The 20141-nt window shown below is 55.1% G+C and overlaps 1 protein-coding gene across 6 annotated transcripts in view; it reads right to left on the bottom strand.

Annotated features, from left to right (window-relative positions):
- The window catches only part of PACS2 (phosphofurin acidic cluster sorting protein 2), a 63760-nt gene that overhangs the window by 22062 nt on the left and 21557 nt on the right, over positions 1-20141 (bottom strand). For 4 of the 6 annotated variants that reach the window (XM_057543157.1, XM_057543158.1, XM_057543153.1 and 1 more), the window contains exons 2-8: positions 8172-8259; positions 4799-4888; positions 3301-3426; positions 2152-2314; positions 1566-1639; positions 1170-1250; positions 34-93 (exon numbers count right to left, since the gene is read on the bottom strand). In XM_057543157.1, the coding sequence (XP_057399140.1) occupies positions 34-93; positions 1170-1250; positions 1566-1639; positions 2152-2314; positions 3301-3426; positions 4799-4888; positions 8172-8259 (682 nt within the window). The remainder of the gene's footprint in view (positions 1-33; positions 94-1169; positions 1251-1565; positions 1640-2151; positions 2315-3300; positions 3427-4798; positions 4889-8171; positions 8260-20141) is intronic. The other 2 variants (XM_057543154.1, XM_057543156.1) reach the window with 1 other exon arrangement.

Raw genomic sequence — 20141 nt, 5'->3', positions numbered from 1 at the left:
GGGCTGCCACGGGGGGAGGGGCTGCTCACGCACCTCATCGGAAACTTTAAATCTCCGCAGCAGGGCCACGACTTTCTGCTTGAAGTTCTGTTGCTGCAAGACAAGCAGGACGGCATCAGAGCCCTTGGAGCCGCTTCCCGGAGGACACGGTGGGGCCGGCATGGGGCTGCACCGCGAGGGCGGCCTCAGCAGGCGGGGGGCGCAGCTCAGACACGCGGCAACACCTGTGAACTTGGACACGGCTGCTGGCACTTTAACAACAGTAAGCGTTTTCACAAGCATCTGAAACCACAGCTGTGGGCAGACTTAGAAATGGACCCAGAGAGGAGCTGCCAGAGCTGCAGAGCCGGCGACGGGGAGCCGCAGGGAGGGTGTGTCCATGGTTGTTCCAGAAGCCTTTGTGCCAGTGAGGCTCCCGCCCTCCCTCCTCGGGACCTAGGGCGCGGTCAGGGCGCGTCGGACCCTGAGCCCATCTGCTCCTGGTGCTGCCCTGGCCACTGGCCTCCAACCGAGGCCACCCAAAAGGAGGCCCACGCCCCCTCCACAGAAGTTGGGCCTCGGGTCCTGGACCTGAGGCTCAAACAGGTACTGTCACAGCAGCGTGCGGGCCTCCACACCCGGTATACGGGGATCAGCCCACAGTCTCCCAGCATGGCCGGGGGGGCAGTGGTCTCTGGGGCTGGGCTGGGCCATCAGCACCGGGGCCTCCCGGGTCTCCCTTCGAGCCGGCCTGGCCTGGGGCCGCAGGGCAGAGTAGCTTGGCACTGTGCACTCGCCCAGGAGCTCTGGCACCAGGGGTGGACGTTCCATGATGGGCAGAGATGGTGGGAGGGGGGCTGGTCTCACACTGGGCGTGTCTGGGCCAAGCGGCAGGGGGCCGGCCCTCGGCTCTGCTCGGAGAGTGGCCTTGCCCGCTGTCCTCTGGGCTGTAGGCCACAGCCCCCCTCCCAGGGCAAGGCCGTGGCATGGGGTCTCCCCACCTTCACGCTGTATTTGGGGAAGAGACTGGGCCTCTGAAGAAGCCACAGGGCTGGGCTCAGGGGACAGCACGTGTGCCCATGCGATCCCAGGGCAGGCCGCCTCACGTCCTGACCCGCCCCTCCCGAGGACTCCACCCGGCCCCCACCCCCTGCCCTTCCCCAGTGTTAGTAAAACCAGTTTCCACCGACCCTGGTCATGGACGTCGTTCTTACTATCGATCGCCGTTGCTTCTTGGGCTTCCCCACGTCGAAGTCATCCTCGTCCAAATCCTGCAGAGACACGTGGCACCTGGGGCCAGGCCGCCCTCAGTACACGTGGGACCCCGCCCCTGCCTGCTCTGCGTCTGGCCCGGGGCCTACCCACGTGGACGAGGGGCCTCCCCGGGCGGCCTGGGGAGGGGACTGGTCCCCTGGGCGTCCCAGAGCATCTGCTGACACCCTCCAGCCCGGGGACGGGGACCAGGCTCCCAGCCCCCTGTGCCCCCTGCCACCCTGGCAACAGCGGCTCTGGAGGGGCCTGGGCCCGTCCACGGGGGGCTGCGCAGCTGCTGGGGGTCTTGGCAGGAGCCGGGCGCCCCGCGTTACCTGCCCCTGCGCGGCGTCGTCGCTGGCCTCCTGCTCGGAGGAGAAGCTCTCGTCCTCCTCCTCGGAGTAGTTATCTGCGGGGGGAGCAGACGGAGGGGGGGCACCGCGACGTTCCGGCCGGCGCCCCAGTGACAGCCCCCCGCCCCCGGCGCGCAGCGGAGCCACGGGACACAGCCCCGCACGCGGCAGGCGGACAGTCGAGGGGGGAGGGGCCGCGCTTTGTAGCCCCCACGTGCCTCCACCCCCCACCGTGGCCCCCAGCCCTTCTGCCCGTCACGGGGTTCAAACTGGATCTCCTGATCGACTAGGTCCCCACGGTGGCCCACCCTCGCCTCAGGGGAGACGTGACCCCAACTGCGACGGAGGTGACAGCCCACACCACGACCGTGCCAGACCCTGGAAGGCACCACGGTCGACCCCGTGACCTGCTTCCTGACCGTGTCCCAGTGTGAAGGCAGGGCTGACACGCCCACAGCCCAGAGAGTAGCCGCAGACCCTCACATCCCCTCCCCAGCCTCTCAAACCCACGGGCCAGTGGCCAGGAGGCGGCATCCGTGACGGAAACGCTGCCAGCAGCTGCACTCACCGGTGGACTTGGCCTTGGGGCCGGCCTGCATGCTGCTGTCCTCGTGGTCGATGGGCTGGCTGGACAGGGAGAAGATCCAGATCTCGGCCACCTTGACCGCGGCCTCCTTGATGTTGCTGCAAAGGCTCAGCGCCTGGCCGCCCTCGGAGGGGTGCTGCATCACCTGTGGGCGGGGCACACGTCACCAGCCTCACCCCACGGGGGGCATGCGCTGGGGGTCGGGTGGGCTTTCCTCTGGTGGTGACAACAGGGGATGCACTCAGCAGGGCAAGCACGGTGGCCGGGGGCGGTGCAGGAGGACACGAGGACAGGGGGCCGGCGGACGGGCCATGAGAGGAGACACGGGAGCAGGGTGGACGGGCTGGGAGGGAGCACACGGGGCCAGGCTGGGAGGTCAGCCAGGCCCAGCCCCTGAGGGCTGGAGGCCATCAGGGAGGAGGGTCGGCGGCAGCGAGCAGCGTGTGAAGCCACGCAGGGGCCAGTCCAGACACAGCCACCGACCCTCCGGACTCAACCCCAGGAACCCGTGTCCCTGGGGGACCAAGGAGGACCGGGCCCCCAGTGCAAGCCAGGGCTCTGGTGCCGCGGAGCTGACATGCACCAGGTTTGGCCCACTAGGATGATGAGGCCTTGCGGCCGTTCTGATCATGAGAGAATCAAATAAACTGGGGAGAGCGACAGAGCCCCCCCCGCGTCCCCCGCCCGGCGCCGGCCTGAGCCCCGCGCTGGTCCCAGACACCCAAGCCATTCACCTTGATGAGGTCTCGTCATGACAACCCAGCGAATGCGTGCCTCTGCGTTTTAGAAGCTGCCTTTTGGGTCATTTGATCACATCTAGATGCTGGGGTTTTATGGACCAGATTCTTTTTTAATTTGGGGGGCTTAGTTGGGGGGGCCAACTCCTTAGTCAAGTAAGAAGATAAGAATTTTGGGAAAAGTAACATTGCCTATCACCATCAGTGAAAAAGCCAAGTTAAAAAGGTGAGCCGGCAGCCCCTCTGACGCACCCGAGCATGTGTCCACCCACCCCAGGGAGCCCCCGTCGCGCCGAGCAGGACGTCCGGGGGACAGCGTGGGGCAAGGGCGCCTGGAGGGATGCCGCCCGGGGGGCACAGGAGGGAGGTCTGGCCGCCACCCAGCCTCCCTCACCTCGGCCATGCTGATGGAGCCAGCCGCCAGCGTCTTGTAGCCCAGGATCGTCCGGTTCTTGTACCGCTTCCTTCGCTGCAACATGATCTGAAGCTTGTTGCCTTCTCTTTTCAAGAAGTGGGGGTACTGTGGGAGGAGGACGGGGTGTCACAGTGATGACGGCAGCCACGCCCACCGACACCCACGAGGTCTCACGCACCCAAGCCCCAGGGCTCCCTCCCTGCTGGTCATCAAGGGCCTCGGTCACCAGGAACAGCCCCTGGCGGCAGATGTGTGCCACACGGCCAGGCCCTCGGGAGGGGCCCACGCATCTGTGGACACGCGGTAACTGCTCAGCGGGGCTTCCGCCTGGCGGTCCAGGGGGCCGTGCCCACCCAGCACTCCTGCTCCAGGCCGCCTCGCCTGCTCGTGGGACCGCAGGGCTTTCACACACTGCAGAGCTCGTGTGCACACAGCAGACGTGCACGTTTCCTCAAGGTTCACAAATTAAAACCTCCTTTAAAAGCTGGGGCGCGATGGGGCTGCCCTCCACCTTGACTGCGGTGGGGGTTACATACCTGTGCACCACGAAGCCGTAAACTTAAAAACAGTGAACTGTACATTTTGGAATTATACTCAGTAAACCTGACTCCCGGGGAATTCTCTAGTGGTCCAGTGGTTAAGACCCCCGCCTTCCACTGCAGGGGGTGTGGGTTTGGCCAGGGAACTAAGATCCCACATGCCTCGGGGCATGGCCAAAAAATAAAAATAATAAAAAAACCCAAAAGCTGCTGTGGGTCTGGGCTCCGGCAGAGCCAGGCACGGCCGGGTGAGGTGGTCTTGGGGGAGGGCAGAGGCGGACTGCCAGGGTTCTCACAGACTCGCTAAAGCACGGCCCCGTCTTCTACACTTACAGGGAGAATGGAGAAGCTTAATGTATCGGAAAAGCACTGATACTAAATACAGCAAGTGTATTCAGCCAGAACTACATCCACTGAATTTAAATAATGCAGATCTTAATTATGCAAAGAGAAGCGGAGGAATGAGGAGCCTGGGGGGCGGGGGAGGGCTGACCTACTCACACCCCCCACCCCCCATTCCCCACCCGGGGGGCCCTCTGTTTCACACGGTGGGGGGGGTCCCAGTCTAAACAGCCCACATTCACCGCCAGCACACCCCAAAATAATACTCCCGAGGGGTTTGAACTTGCAACACCGAGTTTCCATAGGTTCCTCCCCATCCTTCCTTTTCTTTTTTTAAACAATGTTGTTTTTTTGAGTGGCTTCCCTCAGCCCCCGCTCCCCCATCTTTTCTAAACACAGGAATGAGGCGACCTAAACCGATCATCTGAGTTTTGGCCTCACTACGTTCTCTTCCTCATGGGAATGCGATGAGAGACTCGACCTAATAAGCAAGCACATTTCTAACCTTGGAGAGTGAGCCCTGTGGGAGAGGGGACCTCTGTGGCCACAGGGGCTGCGGGAAGGGTGAGGGTGGGGGGGTCCCCCTGGAGGCCCACCTGCAGGGAGAACGTCAGCGCCAGGTCAGTCTCCACTTGTCCACTGGGGGGCAGCACGATCTCGTGGGACCGCAGGATCCGCTTGGAGCCCTGGGACAGAACAAGACACCTCCTAGTTCAGAAGAAGGCATCTTAAAATGAAACAGCGAAGGTGTCGGCTTGTCAGGTCTCTTCAGACTGTCGGGCAAAGACCCGCAGATGGCGGGGGTGAGGCCTGAGCGCGTGTGACTCCCAAAGGCCCCGCGGGGAGATTTATCCGGAGCCTTAAAAGAGCCCATATCCTCTGACCCCCAAGTCCTCCTCTAGAAGTCTGTGCTAAGCCGTGAGAGAGGAGATTGAGAACAGTCGCTGCCAAATTTCATGCAGCTGCAGGACGGAGATGCAGGTGCACAGGCAGGTGTGCGAGAAGCCACACGCTCCCGGGAAAGCAGGACGGGGAGGGGTGATGCCCCCTCCCCACTGAGAGCAGAATAACTAAAGCCCAGCGGCACCGTCACGAGGACAGAGAGAGCAGTACAAGCCTAGAACCACATTCAGAAAACACACAGACTCGTGTAAAAACAAACCTAGTGTGTAATAAGGAGCCTTCAGGTCGGCAAGAAAAGCTAATCACTAAATGGCTGAGATACACGGGTGGTGAATCATCTGTATAAAACACACAGGTCCCGGGGGCTTCCTGGTGGCGCAGTGGTTAAGAATCCGCCTGCCGATGCAGGGGACACGGGTTTGAGCCCTGGTCCGGGGAGATCCCGCATGCCTCGGAGCAACTAAGCCCGTGCGCCACAACTACTGAGCCTGTGCTCTAGAGCCCACAAGCCACAACTACTGAGCCCACGCGCCACAACTGCTGAAGCCTGCGTGCCTAGAGCCCATGCTCTGCAACAAGAGAAGCCACCGCAATGAGAAGCCCGCGCACCGTAACGAAGAGTAGCCCCCGCTCACCGCAACTAGAGAAAGCCCGCGTGCAGCAACAAAGACCCAACACGGCCAAAAATAAATAAATAAATTAATTAATTAATTAAAAAATTAATTAAAAAACAAACCAAAAAACCCCCACAGGTTCCAACCTCAAACCTTGTACCAAAATAAGTTCCAAATGGATTAAAGATGTTCATGATAGTATTGTTTTAAAAATAGCTCTCCCAACATGGACGAGCCTTGGAGATGTTACACTAAGAGCAGGAAGCCAGACACAGCAGGACAAACCCCGTGAGCCCACGTCCAGGGGGCACCACGAGGAGCCAGATTCACAGAGTCAGGCAGGAGAGCAGAGGTTACCACGCGGCTGACGAGGCCAGGGGTGGCCTCGGGAGCTCCCAAGGCGTCTCACCAAGACGAGGGGTGCAGAGAAAGGGGTGAGAGTGGGGTGTGGGTCCAGGACAAAGACGTGAGCAGCACAGACGTGTGAGCTGGCGGGAGTGACGGGGAGGGGGCTTGGGCACCAGTGTGGGGTGGCCGAGCGGCTGAGAAGAAGTCTTGCTGGAGACACTGCCCTCTGGATGCACGAGGCGGTGGTGCCGAGGCCGCGCTGCCTGCAGCTACTCCCAGCCTGCAGTGTGCCGAGGGGCTCTCCTGCCGCTCCGCCCCCACCCCTAGCTCTCCCGGGGGCAGGCACCCCGTGTGGGGTCTGGTGCTCTCCCCACCCCCTGGCCCATTCCCCTTTGTCCCTCACAGCCGTTTCCCCCGGTTTCCTGCACAGCTGATCCCACTCAGGTCAGGACCTGAACCGATGGGCCCGTGCCCGGGGAAGGAGGATCCACGCGCAGACGGGGCGAGGGGGCAGCAGTGGACTCAGGTATGGAGACTCGGGTCAGCGAGGGAGGCCGGCTCGCCTGCTTCCTCTGGGAGTCAGGACACAGGGGCCTGGGGGCGGGGGGCAGCTGAGGAGCCAGGAGCAGGTGTGAAAGGCAGGAGACCCAGGCAAGAGAGGATGCCCCAAGAGAAGCAGGCAAGGAGCTGAGTGCCTGCCAGCTGGGGGTGGGGGTGGCCCGGCGGGTGAGCTGGAGGAACGGGGTGGCTCCAAGGGGCCTGGGACCCTGATCAGAGGCTGAGTGCTCGATAATGACGGGGTCCAGGGCAGGACCACAGAGACGGGCAGCTGGAGGAACGGGGCCAGAGTGCAGGGGGTCCCGTCGTGTCAGAGGTCAACAGTGCCAGTTTCAGAGGCCAGGGATGGGTAAACCACCTTGTTCTGAGGACCCGGAGCGCAATCGACCCCTCCCGAGCCAGGAGGCCCAGAGCACAGCCGCTGCTGCCCGCAGGCCGGCGGGGCTGGTTCTCGTGTGGGCACCTTCCCACGTCCCAGGCGTGCGGCCAGGCACGGCCTGCTTCACGCTGAGAGCAGCAGCACCTTCGGTGGGGAAAAGCGTTTCTTCGGGTCTTTGTTCAACAATGTACTGCTCTTCTGGTGACGGCAAATGACCGGGAAGGGCGGGCCTCACGCCTGCCGGGCTCCAACCTGAGCTCCCAGTTTGGAGGAGAGCCTGGCGCCGAGGCCCATGAGCTGCCCCTGGAGGTCCAGCCAGGAAGCCCTGCTGAGCCTCATCAGGAGCCGCAGGCCAGGTCCCGAGCACGCACGCCGGCCGCGAGCCTGGGCTCCAGCAGCCTGGGGCTGGGGGAGAAGCAGGACCTCCGCCCTGCGTGCTGCCGACGGTCTGGGGGTCCTAACAGGACGGGCCTCCGTACCCACTGGGCCCCAGCCAAGGGGCCGAACCCAGGACATCCCCACTTCCAGGAGCTGCCACACAACGCCACGCGTGAGCAGTGCTGGGGGAGGGAGGGCCCTGCCGAGGTGGGCCCGACACACGGTCACAGCTGCGTGGGACGGCTGCAAAGGGCTGTGCGAGGTAGAGCCCAGGCCCAAGACCCACGTCCCACTTCCGGGGCTACCAAAAGGCCAAGGCAGCTCACACGGCTAACGGGGCCCTCCTCCAGGGCTGCTGGGGAAGGGGGCGCTGAGCGCTGGGGCAGCTGGGTCCCCCTGAAACACCGACACTTGTTCAAAGGCAGAAAGAAGGACCTGTGAGGCCCAAGGGACACGGAGTATTATGGCCTGGGAGCGAGAGCTGAGCACAGCCAGGCTGGGCCCGGGTGGAGGGCTGGCGGGCGAGGGGCACGCAGTGCCGGGGGGCGAGCGGGGAGCAGGGAGGGTCTGTCCCAGCTTCTGCATGGGGCCCATATGCAGGTGAGCTCAGCACACTTGCTTTTCCCCCCCACCAGGGGACCCTGGTGGCCTGCGCTTTGCTGTGCCCGGGAGGGCGGGGCCTCCTGCACAGGCAAGGGTCCAGCTGATGGTGCGGCTGTGCCCCTCTCGTCTCCTGGGCAACACAGGCACCCTCATGGCCCCAGGTCAGTGACACAGGCAGACTCTCACCTGCATCTTGACAGCAATCACCACCGAGATGAGCTCCTTCTCCAGCTCCTTGAAGACCACCAGCTTCTTCAAGGTCAGGCTGCACAACCTGCAAAGGGCACAGATGGGCTCAGCAGTGACCGTGCACTCCGACGCCTTCTCATGTTCCAGGAAGGCCCCAAACCGCAGCAGCCCCAGCCTCAGCTGGACCGCAGGCTCTCTGACCCCAGCACCTCAGTCACTCATGGAGACTGGCCCTCACGTCTCCCAGGAGCCCTTGCCCAGGCCCGGCCAGACTGGGAGCCACCCTCGGGGTCCCTGCACGTAGGGGGCACCCATCAGCACCCCCAGGCTGTTGGACCAAGCGCCCCTCCGCAGAGGGTCTCCCTCTGGTGAAGGTGGCCTGGGTGGGTCCACGGGCTGGCAGAGGAAACCTGAGACCACAAATCCCAGAAGCCCCCAGGGACCAGGGTACCAGCGCTTGGGAATCCCACTCCCAGCTGCCAGAGCACAGGCCTCCCAGGGACCCTGCCCTCAGGGTCCACTCGAGGCCCTGCCCCCCCTCCCCTCCAGGGTCCTGCCCACCCACATGGCCCCACCCATCCTACAGGCCCCACCCACCCCAGCTGGGCTTCACCTCAGCCTGTCACCCTGGAGACTGTCATCTGCCCTCCACTGAGCCCAGAGGGGCCAGGAGACAGACATCAGGGCCTCCCCAGGCAGGGGATGCCCCTTATTTGACCACTGCAGGTTGGAGACAGACACAGTACGTCCCTGATCGTCCCTGACACACAGCAGTGAAGCAGCGGAGCCCAGCAGGACCCCTCTCATGGTGGGGCCGCTCTCACAGCTCAGCCCCTCTACCATGGGGGCTGCTCTGATTCTGCAGGGCCAGGAAAAAAGCTAGAGAAGGAGACGGATGAAAGCAGTTAACGTTCACCAGGACAGACCACATCCTGGGCCATAAAACAATGCTTCACACGCACACACTAAAAGAACCGAATCACATAAAGTATGTTCTCTGATGAAAATGGAGTTAGCTAGAAATCAGCAATAGAAGGACAGCTGGAAAACACCAGCTACTTGGGAAATTCAACCGCACACTGCTAAATCACCAACAGGACAAAGAGGAAACCCGGAAGGACATTAGACGTATTTTGTGTGGAATGAAAGTGAAAAACAACATGTCAAGAATTGTGGAATGCAGCTAAAGCAGTACTGAGAGGAGAATTCACAGCATTAAATGCTTATATTAGAAAAGAAAGACATTCTCAACTATACAATCTAGGCTTTACCTTAAGACACCAGGAAAAGAGCAAATTAAACCCAAAGTGAGAAGGCAGGAAATGAGGATACAAGCAGAACAATGAAATTGAAGACAAAGAAACAATTAGAAAAAATAAAACCAAAATCTGGTTCTTTGGGAAGAGTAATACAATTGACAAAAACTCCAGCCACACAAAGAAAAAAAAAGAGAGAGGAGGCAAAAATGACCCGTATCAGGAATCAAAGAAGGAACATCACTACAGAGCTCACCGACATGGAACAGCATGATGAGGGATACTACAGATAACTCAATGCACACAAATCTGAGAACTGAGATTACATGTACCAAATCCCTGAAAGCTACAAACTGCCCAAACTCACCAGGACGAACAACAGCCTGATCTATTAAAGAAGTTGAATTAATAGTTAAACACTCCTGAAAAGGAAAACTCCAGGTGAGTTTAACCAGATATTAAAAGAAGAAATAACACTAATTCTACAAAATATCTTCCAGAAAACAGAAGAGGAAAGAATACTTCTCAAATCATCTTATGAGGTTAGCAAATACCCTGATACCAGCACCAACATCAGACAAAAACAGTACAAAAAAGGAAACTACAGACCAGTATTCCTTTCTGAACACACATATAAAAATCTTCAACAAAATATTAGCAAACTGAATCCAGACATATATAAAAGGAACAATGGATAATACACCATAACCAAAGGGGGTTTGTTCCAGGAATGCAAGGTTGGTTCAACATTTGAAATCAATGTGATACACATCAACAGAGTAAATACGAAAAACCATAAAATCTCAATCAATTCAGAAAAACTTCTGACAAATTCGATATCCATTCATAATTAAAAACTCTCAGAGAATGAAGAATAGATGGGAATCCCCTCAACCTGATAAAGAGCACGTCCAAAAGTCCAAAGGTGAGAGAGAGAGAATACTGTCCCCTAAGATAAGGAACAAGGCAAAGCCGCACCCTTTCACCCCTGCAATTCAGTGGGCACTGAAGGCCCGCCCAGGGAAAGAGGGCAAGAGAAGGAAACAAAAGGCAGAAGGATAGGAAAGGACAGAATAAAGCTCTTCTTATGTGCAGACAACACAATCATTATGTAGAACGTCCCAAGGAATGTAGGAGAATGTGAAAACGAGGTCCAAGAACTAATGAGCTTAGCAAGATTGAACGACATCAGTTCAACATATGAAAGGCAACCATGTTTCTATATAGCAGCAATGAACAACTGAAGTCAGTGTTTAAAAAACCTTCCATTTACAAAAAAGAAATACCTAAATCTCGTAAAATAAATGTGCAATCTGCATGCTAGAAACTCCCCACGGCTGTCACAAGGAATCAAGATGTACCAGGCTCATGGGCATTAATTCTCCCCAAACTAGAGCCACAGATTTAATGCAATTCCAATGAAATCCCAGCAAGGCTTCTTTGTAGTTACTAGTAAGCTGACTTCTAAATTTATATGGAAAGGCGAAGGAACTAGAATAATCATAATAATTTAGGAAAAAAGCAAAAATAAACAAATGGGACCTAATTAAACTTAAAAGCTTTTGCACAGCAAAGGAAACCACTGACAAAACAAAAAGACAATCTACGGAATGGGAGAAACGATTTGCAAATGATACGACCAATAAGGGGTTAATATCCAAAATATATAAACAGCTCATACCACTTAATATTGAAAAAACAACCAACCTGATTAAAAAATGAGCAGAAGACCTGAATAGATATTCTTCCAAAGAATACATACAGATGGCCAAAAGACACATGAAAAGATGTTCAACATCACTAATCATCAGGGAAATGCAAATCTAAACCACAATGAGGTATCATCTCACACCCGTCATAATGGCCATCATCAAAAAGTCTACAGATAACAAATGCTGGAAAGGATGTGGAGAAAAGGGAACCCTTGTACACTGTTGGTGGGAATGTACATTGGTGAAGCCACTAAGGAAAACAGTATGGAGGTTCCTCAAAAAACTAAAAATAGAGTTACCAAATAACCCAGCAATTCCACTCCTGGGCATATATCGGTTAGAGACAAAAATACTAATTTGAAAAGATACGTGCACCCCAATGTTCACAGCAGCACTGTTTATAATTGCCAAGGCATGGAAGCAATCTAGGTGTCTGTCCAGAGATGAAAGGATAAAGAAGACGTGGTATGTATGTATGTATATGTGTGTGTACATATATATGTGCATATATATATGTACATATATATACACACATATATATATATATATAATAGAATATTACTCAGCCATAAAAAAGAATGAAATTCTGCCATTTACAACATGGGTGGACCTAGAAATAAGTCAGGCAGAGAAAGACAAAATACTCTATCACTTATATGTGGAATCTAAAAAATAAAATAAATGAATGCATATAACAGAAACAGACTCAAATATAGAGAACTAGTGGTTACCAGTGGGGAGAGGGAAGGCGGGAGGGGAGAGATAGGTATAGGGGAATGAGGTACAAACTCCCATGTATAAAATAAATAAGCTACAAGGATGTATTGTACAGCACAGAGAATATAGCCACTACTTACAGTCACTTTAAAGGGAGTATAATCTGTGAAACTATTGCGTCACTATGCCGAAACTAATATAATATTGTAAATCAACTACACTTCGATAGAAAAAAATAATGACTTTGAAAAAGGAGAACAAAGTAAGCTGGGCACCTCTCACTGACATCAAGACTTGCTATAAACCAACAGTCATCAAGACAGAGTGCTGTTGACAAAGGAAAGGCGTATAGATCAATAGAATAGACAAAGAAAGTCCGATAAATTGGATGTCATCAAAATTTAAAACTCTGCTCTGCAAAAAACACTATTAAGAAAATGAGAAGACAAGATAAGAGTGGGAGAAAATATTTGCAAATCACATATTCAACAAAGGATTTTATCCAGAGCATATAAAGAACTCTCAAATCTCAATAATATGAAAATAAACAACCCAATAAAAACGGGCAAAAGATTTCAACAGACTCTTCACCAAAAAAGACATATGGACAATAAATAAGCACATGGAAAGATGCTCTACGTTATTAGCTATTAGGGAAATGCAAATTAAAGCCAGAGCTAGATACCACACACCTATTACAAAGGCGGAAACAAGATCCAAAGGCCCAGTGCTGGCGAGCCGGCGGAGGGGGGGCCGTGACCCCGCAGGTTCAGCATCAGCTCCCAGGACCCCCAACCCCACTCCTGGGAATCCACCCAAAGACTCGGACACGAACATGCACAGCAGCTGAGTTCACATTCGCCCCAAACTGGAAACCCAGACATCCCTCAAAGCCACCAGGCCATCCACACCAGGGGGTGCTGCTGAGGGACCGGAGGACCGAGCCCCGCCACGTGCACACGCATGCAGGGGCGCACACGCACGCTGCAGGAGAGAAGCCAGAGTCCAGAGGTCGCGCCCTGCATCTTCGCCCACCTATGTACCTTCTGGGAGAGGCAGTGGAGGGCACAGGGCGGAGGGTGGACCAGGGGCCCCGAGGTTTGGTCTTGGGTGTCCTGCCCTGCCTGAGGGGTGACAGGGCTCAGAGCTGCAGACAGAAAAGCAGGCAGGGTTGAATTTTACTGCATATATGGGTTTTGTTTTTTTAATTAATTTATTTTATTTGTTATTTATTTTTGGTTGCATCGGGTCTTTGTTGCTGCACGTGGGCTTTCTCTAGTTGTGGAGAGCGGGGGCTACTCTTTGTTGCGGAGCACAGGCTCAAGGCGTGCAGGCTTCAGTAGTGTGGCACACGGGCTCAATAGTTGTGGCTCGCAAGCTCTAGAGCGCAGGCTCAGTAGTTGTGGCACACGGGCTTAGCTGCCCCGTGGCATGTGGGATCTTCCCGGACCAGGGCTCAAACCCGTGTCCCCTGCATTGGCAGGCAGACTCTCAACCACTGCGCCACCGGGGAAGTACCTGCATGTACGTTTTTAAAGTACCTTTTCAAAAGTTAGAAGAACCTAGAAGACCTAAAGGATATATCAACCAACTGCAAAACGGGGGCCTTATTTGGATCCTGCTCTGAATCAATTAATCATTAAAAAATACTTCCCAGTCCTTATTTGGGGGTGGGGGGTCTCAGGATCTCGATCTCTTATTTTCAGGGCTTTCACAACCCCTGTTTCTAGAAGCTGACGTCCCTCACGACGTGTCTGGCTGGGGAGGGGGTGAGTCCAGCGTTCAGAGTCCACAGCGCAGAGGGGACCATCCAGGAAGAGCCGGGTGCCCACGAGGACGTGGCAGTTAAGAAACCGCTCCATGAAGGGCGTGGCTTCCAGCCCGTAAGGAGGGGCCCGTGGATCTGCAGGGAGCCCGTCTCCACCCCGGACGGACTCACTTCAGAGGCTCATCTCCCAGGTGACTGTGACACCTACAGCCATTTGGGATTTCTTGTGGGGGGTGTGTGTTCTAAGGTATGTTCAAGCTGATGCAATTTGTGCAAACAACACTAAAAGAATCGAAAGGATCACCTGCACCCAGAGACTGAGCCGGATCAACAGAATAAATGCTATTTGTTTTTTATCCAAGGTTGGTTCTGAGAAATAGGCCTGAGGGCAGCCAAGGATGAGATTTACTGCAGAATGCTTGGCCCTCAAGGAAACCATAAACAAGTACACTGAGAAGCCCCCACAAACAGTGATTCATCACTAAGCTGGGACCATTATTCCGTCAAACATCCTGCATGGCACTAGGTTCCGCAGTGACACACAAAGAAGCCAAGGGGATCTTACACAGTCCCTATAAAACTCCACCCCATCAGCAGGTGAAAACCCAGTCTTTCCACGGGAGGGGGCCTCACTCACAGCCAGTGTTCTCTTTCCTCGGACCGTGTCTGCTCGGAGCAGGAGAGAGGAAAGAGCCAAGCTCCACACCTAACCCAGAGAGGCAACATTCTGGTCTGTCTTCTAAAATAGAGAAAAGTTACAAAGAGTGATGCCACAAAACCCACATACCCACCACCAAGCGCAAACAAATGTTCTCCATGCTAGCTGCAGATCTCTTTAGAGAAATAAGGCACCCATGACCACAGAAACGCACTGTGTGCTCTCCTCACCACCCCCTCCCTCCAAAGGAACCACCATCTGGAGGAGGGGTCTCCTCCCAGGATACTGCCAGCCGTCCCCCAACTCCGGTGTCCCCGTCCTCCCTGATAACAGGCCTCCCCCATGTTAGCTGGGCACCTGCCTCCTGGCCAGAGACCTCAGTCCTGTCTGGCGCAGCTCGGCACGGCCACTGAGCAGCCGGGGCGGCAGAACCCGAGCAGAGGCCATGTGATCATATTCTGGGTGGCAAGCCCTTGCTCACTGCCTTCCCCCTAGATGCAATGGCAGGACCTAGGCAGCCACCTTGGATCCAGAAGTGGAAGCCACACACTCAGGACGGCAGAGGGCCCAGCCAGCCCTGGACCCCTAACCCTGGGCTGTACAAGAGGCAGGAATCAGCACCTTCAGGTGGCTCTGCCTTTCTGACTCCCTGTCACAGAGACATCGGCTGTGCTCTGGACTGCCAGGCATGTCCCATTTTCACTAAATTTGCATGTACGCGTCAGCGTGCATTGCTGTTTCTCAACTCACATGCTAACACCACCCTGAGTGTGCTATTGCAACTTGCCCTTCCTTCTCTCCCCACCTCTCGTTTCTTTTAGAGAGCCATGGGCACGTAACTAGTGTGCACTCCCCACGCCCGCCATGTACTTCCTCTCTGTACGAGCACATGGCTTCTCCGTTTCCCCGTGATGGCCGTTCAGGCTGCTCCAGTGACCCGACACTACACGCTCTGGGCCCGTCTTCGAAGGGCTGTGCGGGCACCTTCTGCCCAAGTGGGGTTACTGGGTCAGCTCCACACACTCAGAACCTGTCCGGGGGTTTTGTCAAACCGTTCTCCCAAGCTGTGGGGTTAATGTGTACTCCTGCTGGCCCAGGGGGGTGTTGGTGTCCTGGGCCAGCCATAACGAATACCAGACAGGGCGGCTTAGACAACAGACATTTGTTTCTCACGGTCTGGAGGCTGGCGGTCCGGGATCGGGGTGCCTGCAGGGCTGGTTTCCTCTGGTCATAAGAGAAGTATCTGTTTGGGCCTCTCTCCCTGGCTGGCAGACGGCCGCTCCTCACGGCCTCCACGTGGCCTCCACTCTGTGCACGCCCCCCACCCCCACCCCAGCATCTCTCTGGGCGTCTAGATCTCCTCTTTTTAAGGACACCAGTCATAGTGGAGAAGGACCTGCCCTAGGGCCTCATTTTAAGCTAATCGCCTCTTTGAATACCTGTCTCCAAATACAGTTACATCCCGACGCACTGGGAGAGTCAGGGAGTCACAGTGTGAACCTGGTGGGGGCGGGACACAATTCAGCCCCTAGCACTCAAGCCCCCAAACGAACAGAATCACTAGATTTGGGGGATCTCGCGGTGGTTTTATCTGGTATCGCCCTGACCTCCAGGGAGGCTGTGCAACTTCTCAGGTGCTTGCTGGCCGTGAGCGATTCCACAGCCTGCCGGTACAAAACCTTTGCCCATTATTCTATTGCACTGGCATTTCCTCACTGTCTAGGGATTCTTCATTTATTCTAGGTGTAATCATTGGCCTATGTACATCACATCTATCATCTACGTCCTAGCTGCAGGCTGTCACATGAGTGGGTTTCTAGACAATGTTTATTTAAATGTCTTTTATGATTTATGCTTCTTGGATAATATATTCGTTAATTTCACACCCCTCCTCCCAATTTTTTTTTTTTCTCTTTTCACTGAGGTCATTAATCTATGTGGAGCTGTTCTGTGTATGGTGTGAGGTAGGGACCTGATTTTATTACTTTCTATATGGATGCCCACCTGTCCCCCAACCACTTCTGAAATAGTACATCCCTTCCTTACGGATGAAGAAGGCTGTTTCTGAAGCGTGCTGCGTTGGTGTGTTTCTGTGTCCTGCTCTATGCCCCACAGGTCAATCTGTCCATACTTCTGACAATTGCATATTGTTTTCATCAGTATAGCTTATTTAAATAAACATGCATCTGCTAAGGTAAACACAAGCATACTTCATTTTTCTTTCAAGTTGCTTGTCTGTTTCATATAAACTTCACAATTTGCTTGCCAAGTTCAATTCCTTCACGGAATGTTATAAAACTGAATTGCGTTTGGGGAGAAGTGACATCTTTAGGTCATCACAGAGCCTCAGCACCTCCTTACTCAGGTGTTTTATGTCCTTGAGTCAGTGGTTAGCTGTTTCTCTGGCGAAAGTCATTAATGCCCTTTGGCCAACTGATTCCTAGATAAGCTACTAGCTGCTTTTCTGAATAACACTGTTTTTCTTATTTTCAAATTGAAACGCTGCAGGTGTTTCAACACTATTGATTCTGTGTGTTGATCTTGTATCAGTCAACCTTCCAGGACTGTTACTGGTTCTAACAGCTTGTATGCTCTCTTGTATTGTCCATTTGAACAACAATGCCATCTGCAAATGGCAGTTGTGTTTCTTTCAACCCATTCCTATCTGCTTTTCACGTCTTGTTGCACTGTCCAGTACCTCAAGGATAACAGCAGTTACCTTTCTTCTTGGTTTTAGAGGTAATATTTCTAGTGTTTAAGAATGATGTGTGTACAGCAGCGAAGTCCAGTAACCTTTCTGCAGTGATGGAAATGTTCTATAGCTGCACTCTCTAATGTGGTAACCAGTAGCCAGCAGTCGAAATATGGCTGGTGCTACTGCAGAAGTGAATTATACATTTTAATGGATAAATGGATTAATCAGTAGCCAAATGTAGGCTAATACATTGGATAGTGCAGGTCTGTAGATTTTTAGTAGGTGCCCTATAACAGGTTAAAGTTCCTGTTTATTTCTATATCCCTAAGAATGTCTCTTAAATTTCATCAAATGCTTTTTCTGGATAGATCATATGATTTTTCTCTTTCACTCTGAATGTGATAAAGATAATAAATAGTCTAATGTTAAGTAAATCACCCACACACTCTTGAGATAATTCCTATTTCATGAAATACTTTTGCAATTTTATACCTTGTAGGGATTTTTTTGGGGCTCAACATTTTCTTTAGGATTTTCACATCTATGTCCATGAGGTCAGCCCTACCCTTGTGCTGCCTCTGGGAGTTTTGATGACTCTACTGCCCTCATAAAATTGACAGCTTTGCCTCTTTTTAAACATCTTTTCAATCTCTGGAACACGTCATACGAGACAGGGTTTATTTCTTGAACATTTGGTAAAATTCACAAATAAAGCCATCTGGTGCTCTTTGGGGAAGAGAGGAGGCTTTGATGTAACTGGTCTCCACACATTTTCTATTTTACTAAGTCAATTACTAAGTAATTCATATTTTCTCTAGAAAAGCATCATACTTATTTTTCATATTTACTGACAACGTTTAGTGTTCTTCGACTTTGTCACTTCGTTCCAAAATTGTTTACGTGTGTGCTTTCTCTTTCGATCACTTTTGCCAAAGTTTGCTACATTATTAGTCTTTCCAAGCAGTTGACTTCTGGCTTTTGTTAATATTTCATATTGTTTTCTTGTTTCATTAAGCTTGCTCTGTTACCTCCATTCCTCTATTTTTTCCTAAGATTTGCCCTGTTCCTTACATAACTTGAGCTGGAGGATCCTGTGACTGAAGGCTCAGTCTCTCGTTCTCTAGCACTTGCACTTGAAGAGGCATCTCAGTGCTCAGAATCGACACCCACGCACGACACCAACGTGGGCTTCTGACGGCACGTGGCGGTCCACCATCCTCCTCACAGGGGCAGCCTCCCTGCCACTCCGGGGTTCCCTAACCCCAGGCAGGGTGGTCCCAAGCCCCCCACCGAGTGCCCCGGTTTCACAAGCCCCTCACAGACGTGCTTCTGAGGCCCCCCAGCCACCCCCAGGCACCTCCCTGGCTCCGCCCTGGCCCAGGTCCCTCTTCATCCAGATGAATCCCCCCTGGGGATTTCCCCTTCCTTCGTTTGAGCATGAACACACAGCAAAGAACTGTTTCCACTCTGTCTTCCCGTGTGTGGTGGCCTCTTCCCAACGCAGCTGCTCTCGCTTTGTGTGAGTGTCGACGGACAGTACGCCCGCCCCTTCCTGCAGCATCTCATTGGATGTCCAGCCACAGGTCATCCTCGGCGCGGGGAGGAGCCGCTATGACTGGGGCATCACCTTAAAGACGGGTGTGGAAGACGCCTCTGCCCCTGGGAAGGGAATGCCCCCGCGTGGGTGTGAGAAGGGCCCTGACACACACTTCAGTCCTCAGGGTCTCTGGTTCTTGCTGTGCGGGAAGAGCTGGGCCTACAGGATTGAGGGACCCAGGAGACAACCGCGCACTCGCAAAGCAGAGACTGAGGAGTGCCCGCGAAGTCAGCTGTGAGGGCCAGCAGAGCTGCAGAGCTGCCCACAGCCCAGGGCAACTAGACACCCAGGCTGGGCTGTAATCCGGCTGAAGGCAGCTGCGGCCCCCTCAGAGCCGCCTCCCGCCACCAGGTGGGTCCCAGGAGGTGGGGCCGAGCCCATGCTGCCGGGTCTCTGTCCCTCCGGGTGACACCCGGGGCTGGGGCTTCCATGTGCTCTCAGGTCAGTGGGCCCCACGGGCCCTGACGGGATGGGGCGCCTGGGCCGCCGCACAGTGCCCGCGCCTGCCCGCAAGGCGGGCAGGCCTCCCGGGGCTGGTCCTCGGCCGGCCAAGGTGCTGGACAGAGTCTGGAGGAAAAGGGAGGTGCCAGCAGGGTGGTGGAGCAAGGAGGGGCCGAGGAGGAAGGGGCGGGGGGATGGAACCCTGGGGGAGCGCTGGTCACGTCCTCTCTGGGGTTGACCTGAAGAGGCAGGCTCTTAGGGGGACCTGGCAGCACGGGGTGCTGGGCCTGGGCCCTGGAGGGCAGGGGTCACATCGAGCATGGGGTGAATGGACAGAGGCGCTGGGACAGAAGGCTGGCAAGGGGGACGGGGACAGGAAGATGAGCAGAGCAGAGCACCCTGGGAACGGGAGAGCGGGGGCGGCAGGGACCTCCCCCGGGGGCGTCATTCAACAAGGCCCACGTGAGCACGCACTACCCGGGGGCGCAGGGGCACGGGCTCTGCCGTGGGGTCAGGCTATGCTGGGACCCCGAGGTCAGGGAAGGCGTGCTGGGGGGTGAGGAGGAGCCACCGTATCCCGACACCCCTGGATTTTGTGAGTTACGAAACAAGGGACATTTCAGAAAGTTCACGGAAAGCTGGTTCTGCAGATGTTTTTATACACAGGCCCACAGGGCGTTCCCACTGACAGGAAGGCCTCACGATTAATGCCCCCCAGGGGCTGGGGGGGGACCAGTCTGCCCAGCCCCCCCCCAGTCGCCCCGCAGTGGAGGGAGCTGAGGGTCCCCCAAGGCCCCGCTCCCCGCTGCTGCCCCAGGAAACCTGGCCAGCACCTGCACCCAGCCCTAGAAAAAAGACCTCAGCCCACCCAGCTTCGGAGCCTGGGTTCCAAGTGGTGGGGGCAGGGCCTCCGGGGCGGGGAGACGAGGCTGCAAAGAGCACAAAGCCCCCGATTCCTCTTTGGGGGACTGACCACCCCCACGTCCCGCGTGGGGGGACACGGGAGCCTGCGGCCCTGCTGCCCCGGGGCACTGGGGTCCCAGAGGAGCAGGGCGGCGCCTCCTTTAAACCAAATTCCCTGAGCTTCATTCAGCTGCGGGAGGGGAGGGCAGCGCCAGGTGGC

The sequence above is a fragment of the Balaenoptera acutorostrata genome, chromosome 3 (genome assembly GCF_949987535.1).
Source record: "Balaenoptera acutorostrata chromosome 3, mBalAcu1.1, whole genome shotgun sequence".
In the NCBI taxonomy this organism is placed as follows: domain Eukaryota; kingdom Metazoa; phylum Chordata; class Mammalia; order Artiodactyla; family Balaenopteridae; genus Balaenoptera; species Balaenoptera acutorostrata.
The sequence above is the reverse complement of the archived record's forward strand: the minus strand, read 5'-3'. Positions and strand labels throughout refer to the sequence as shown.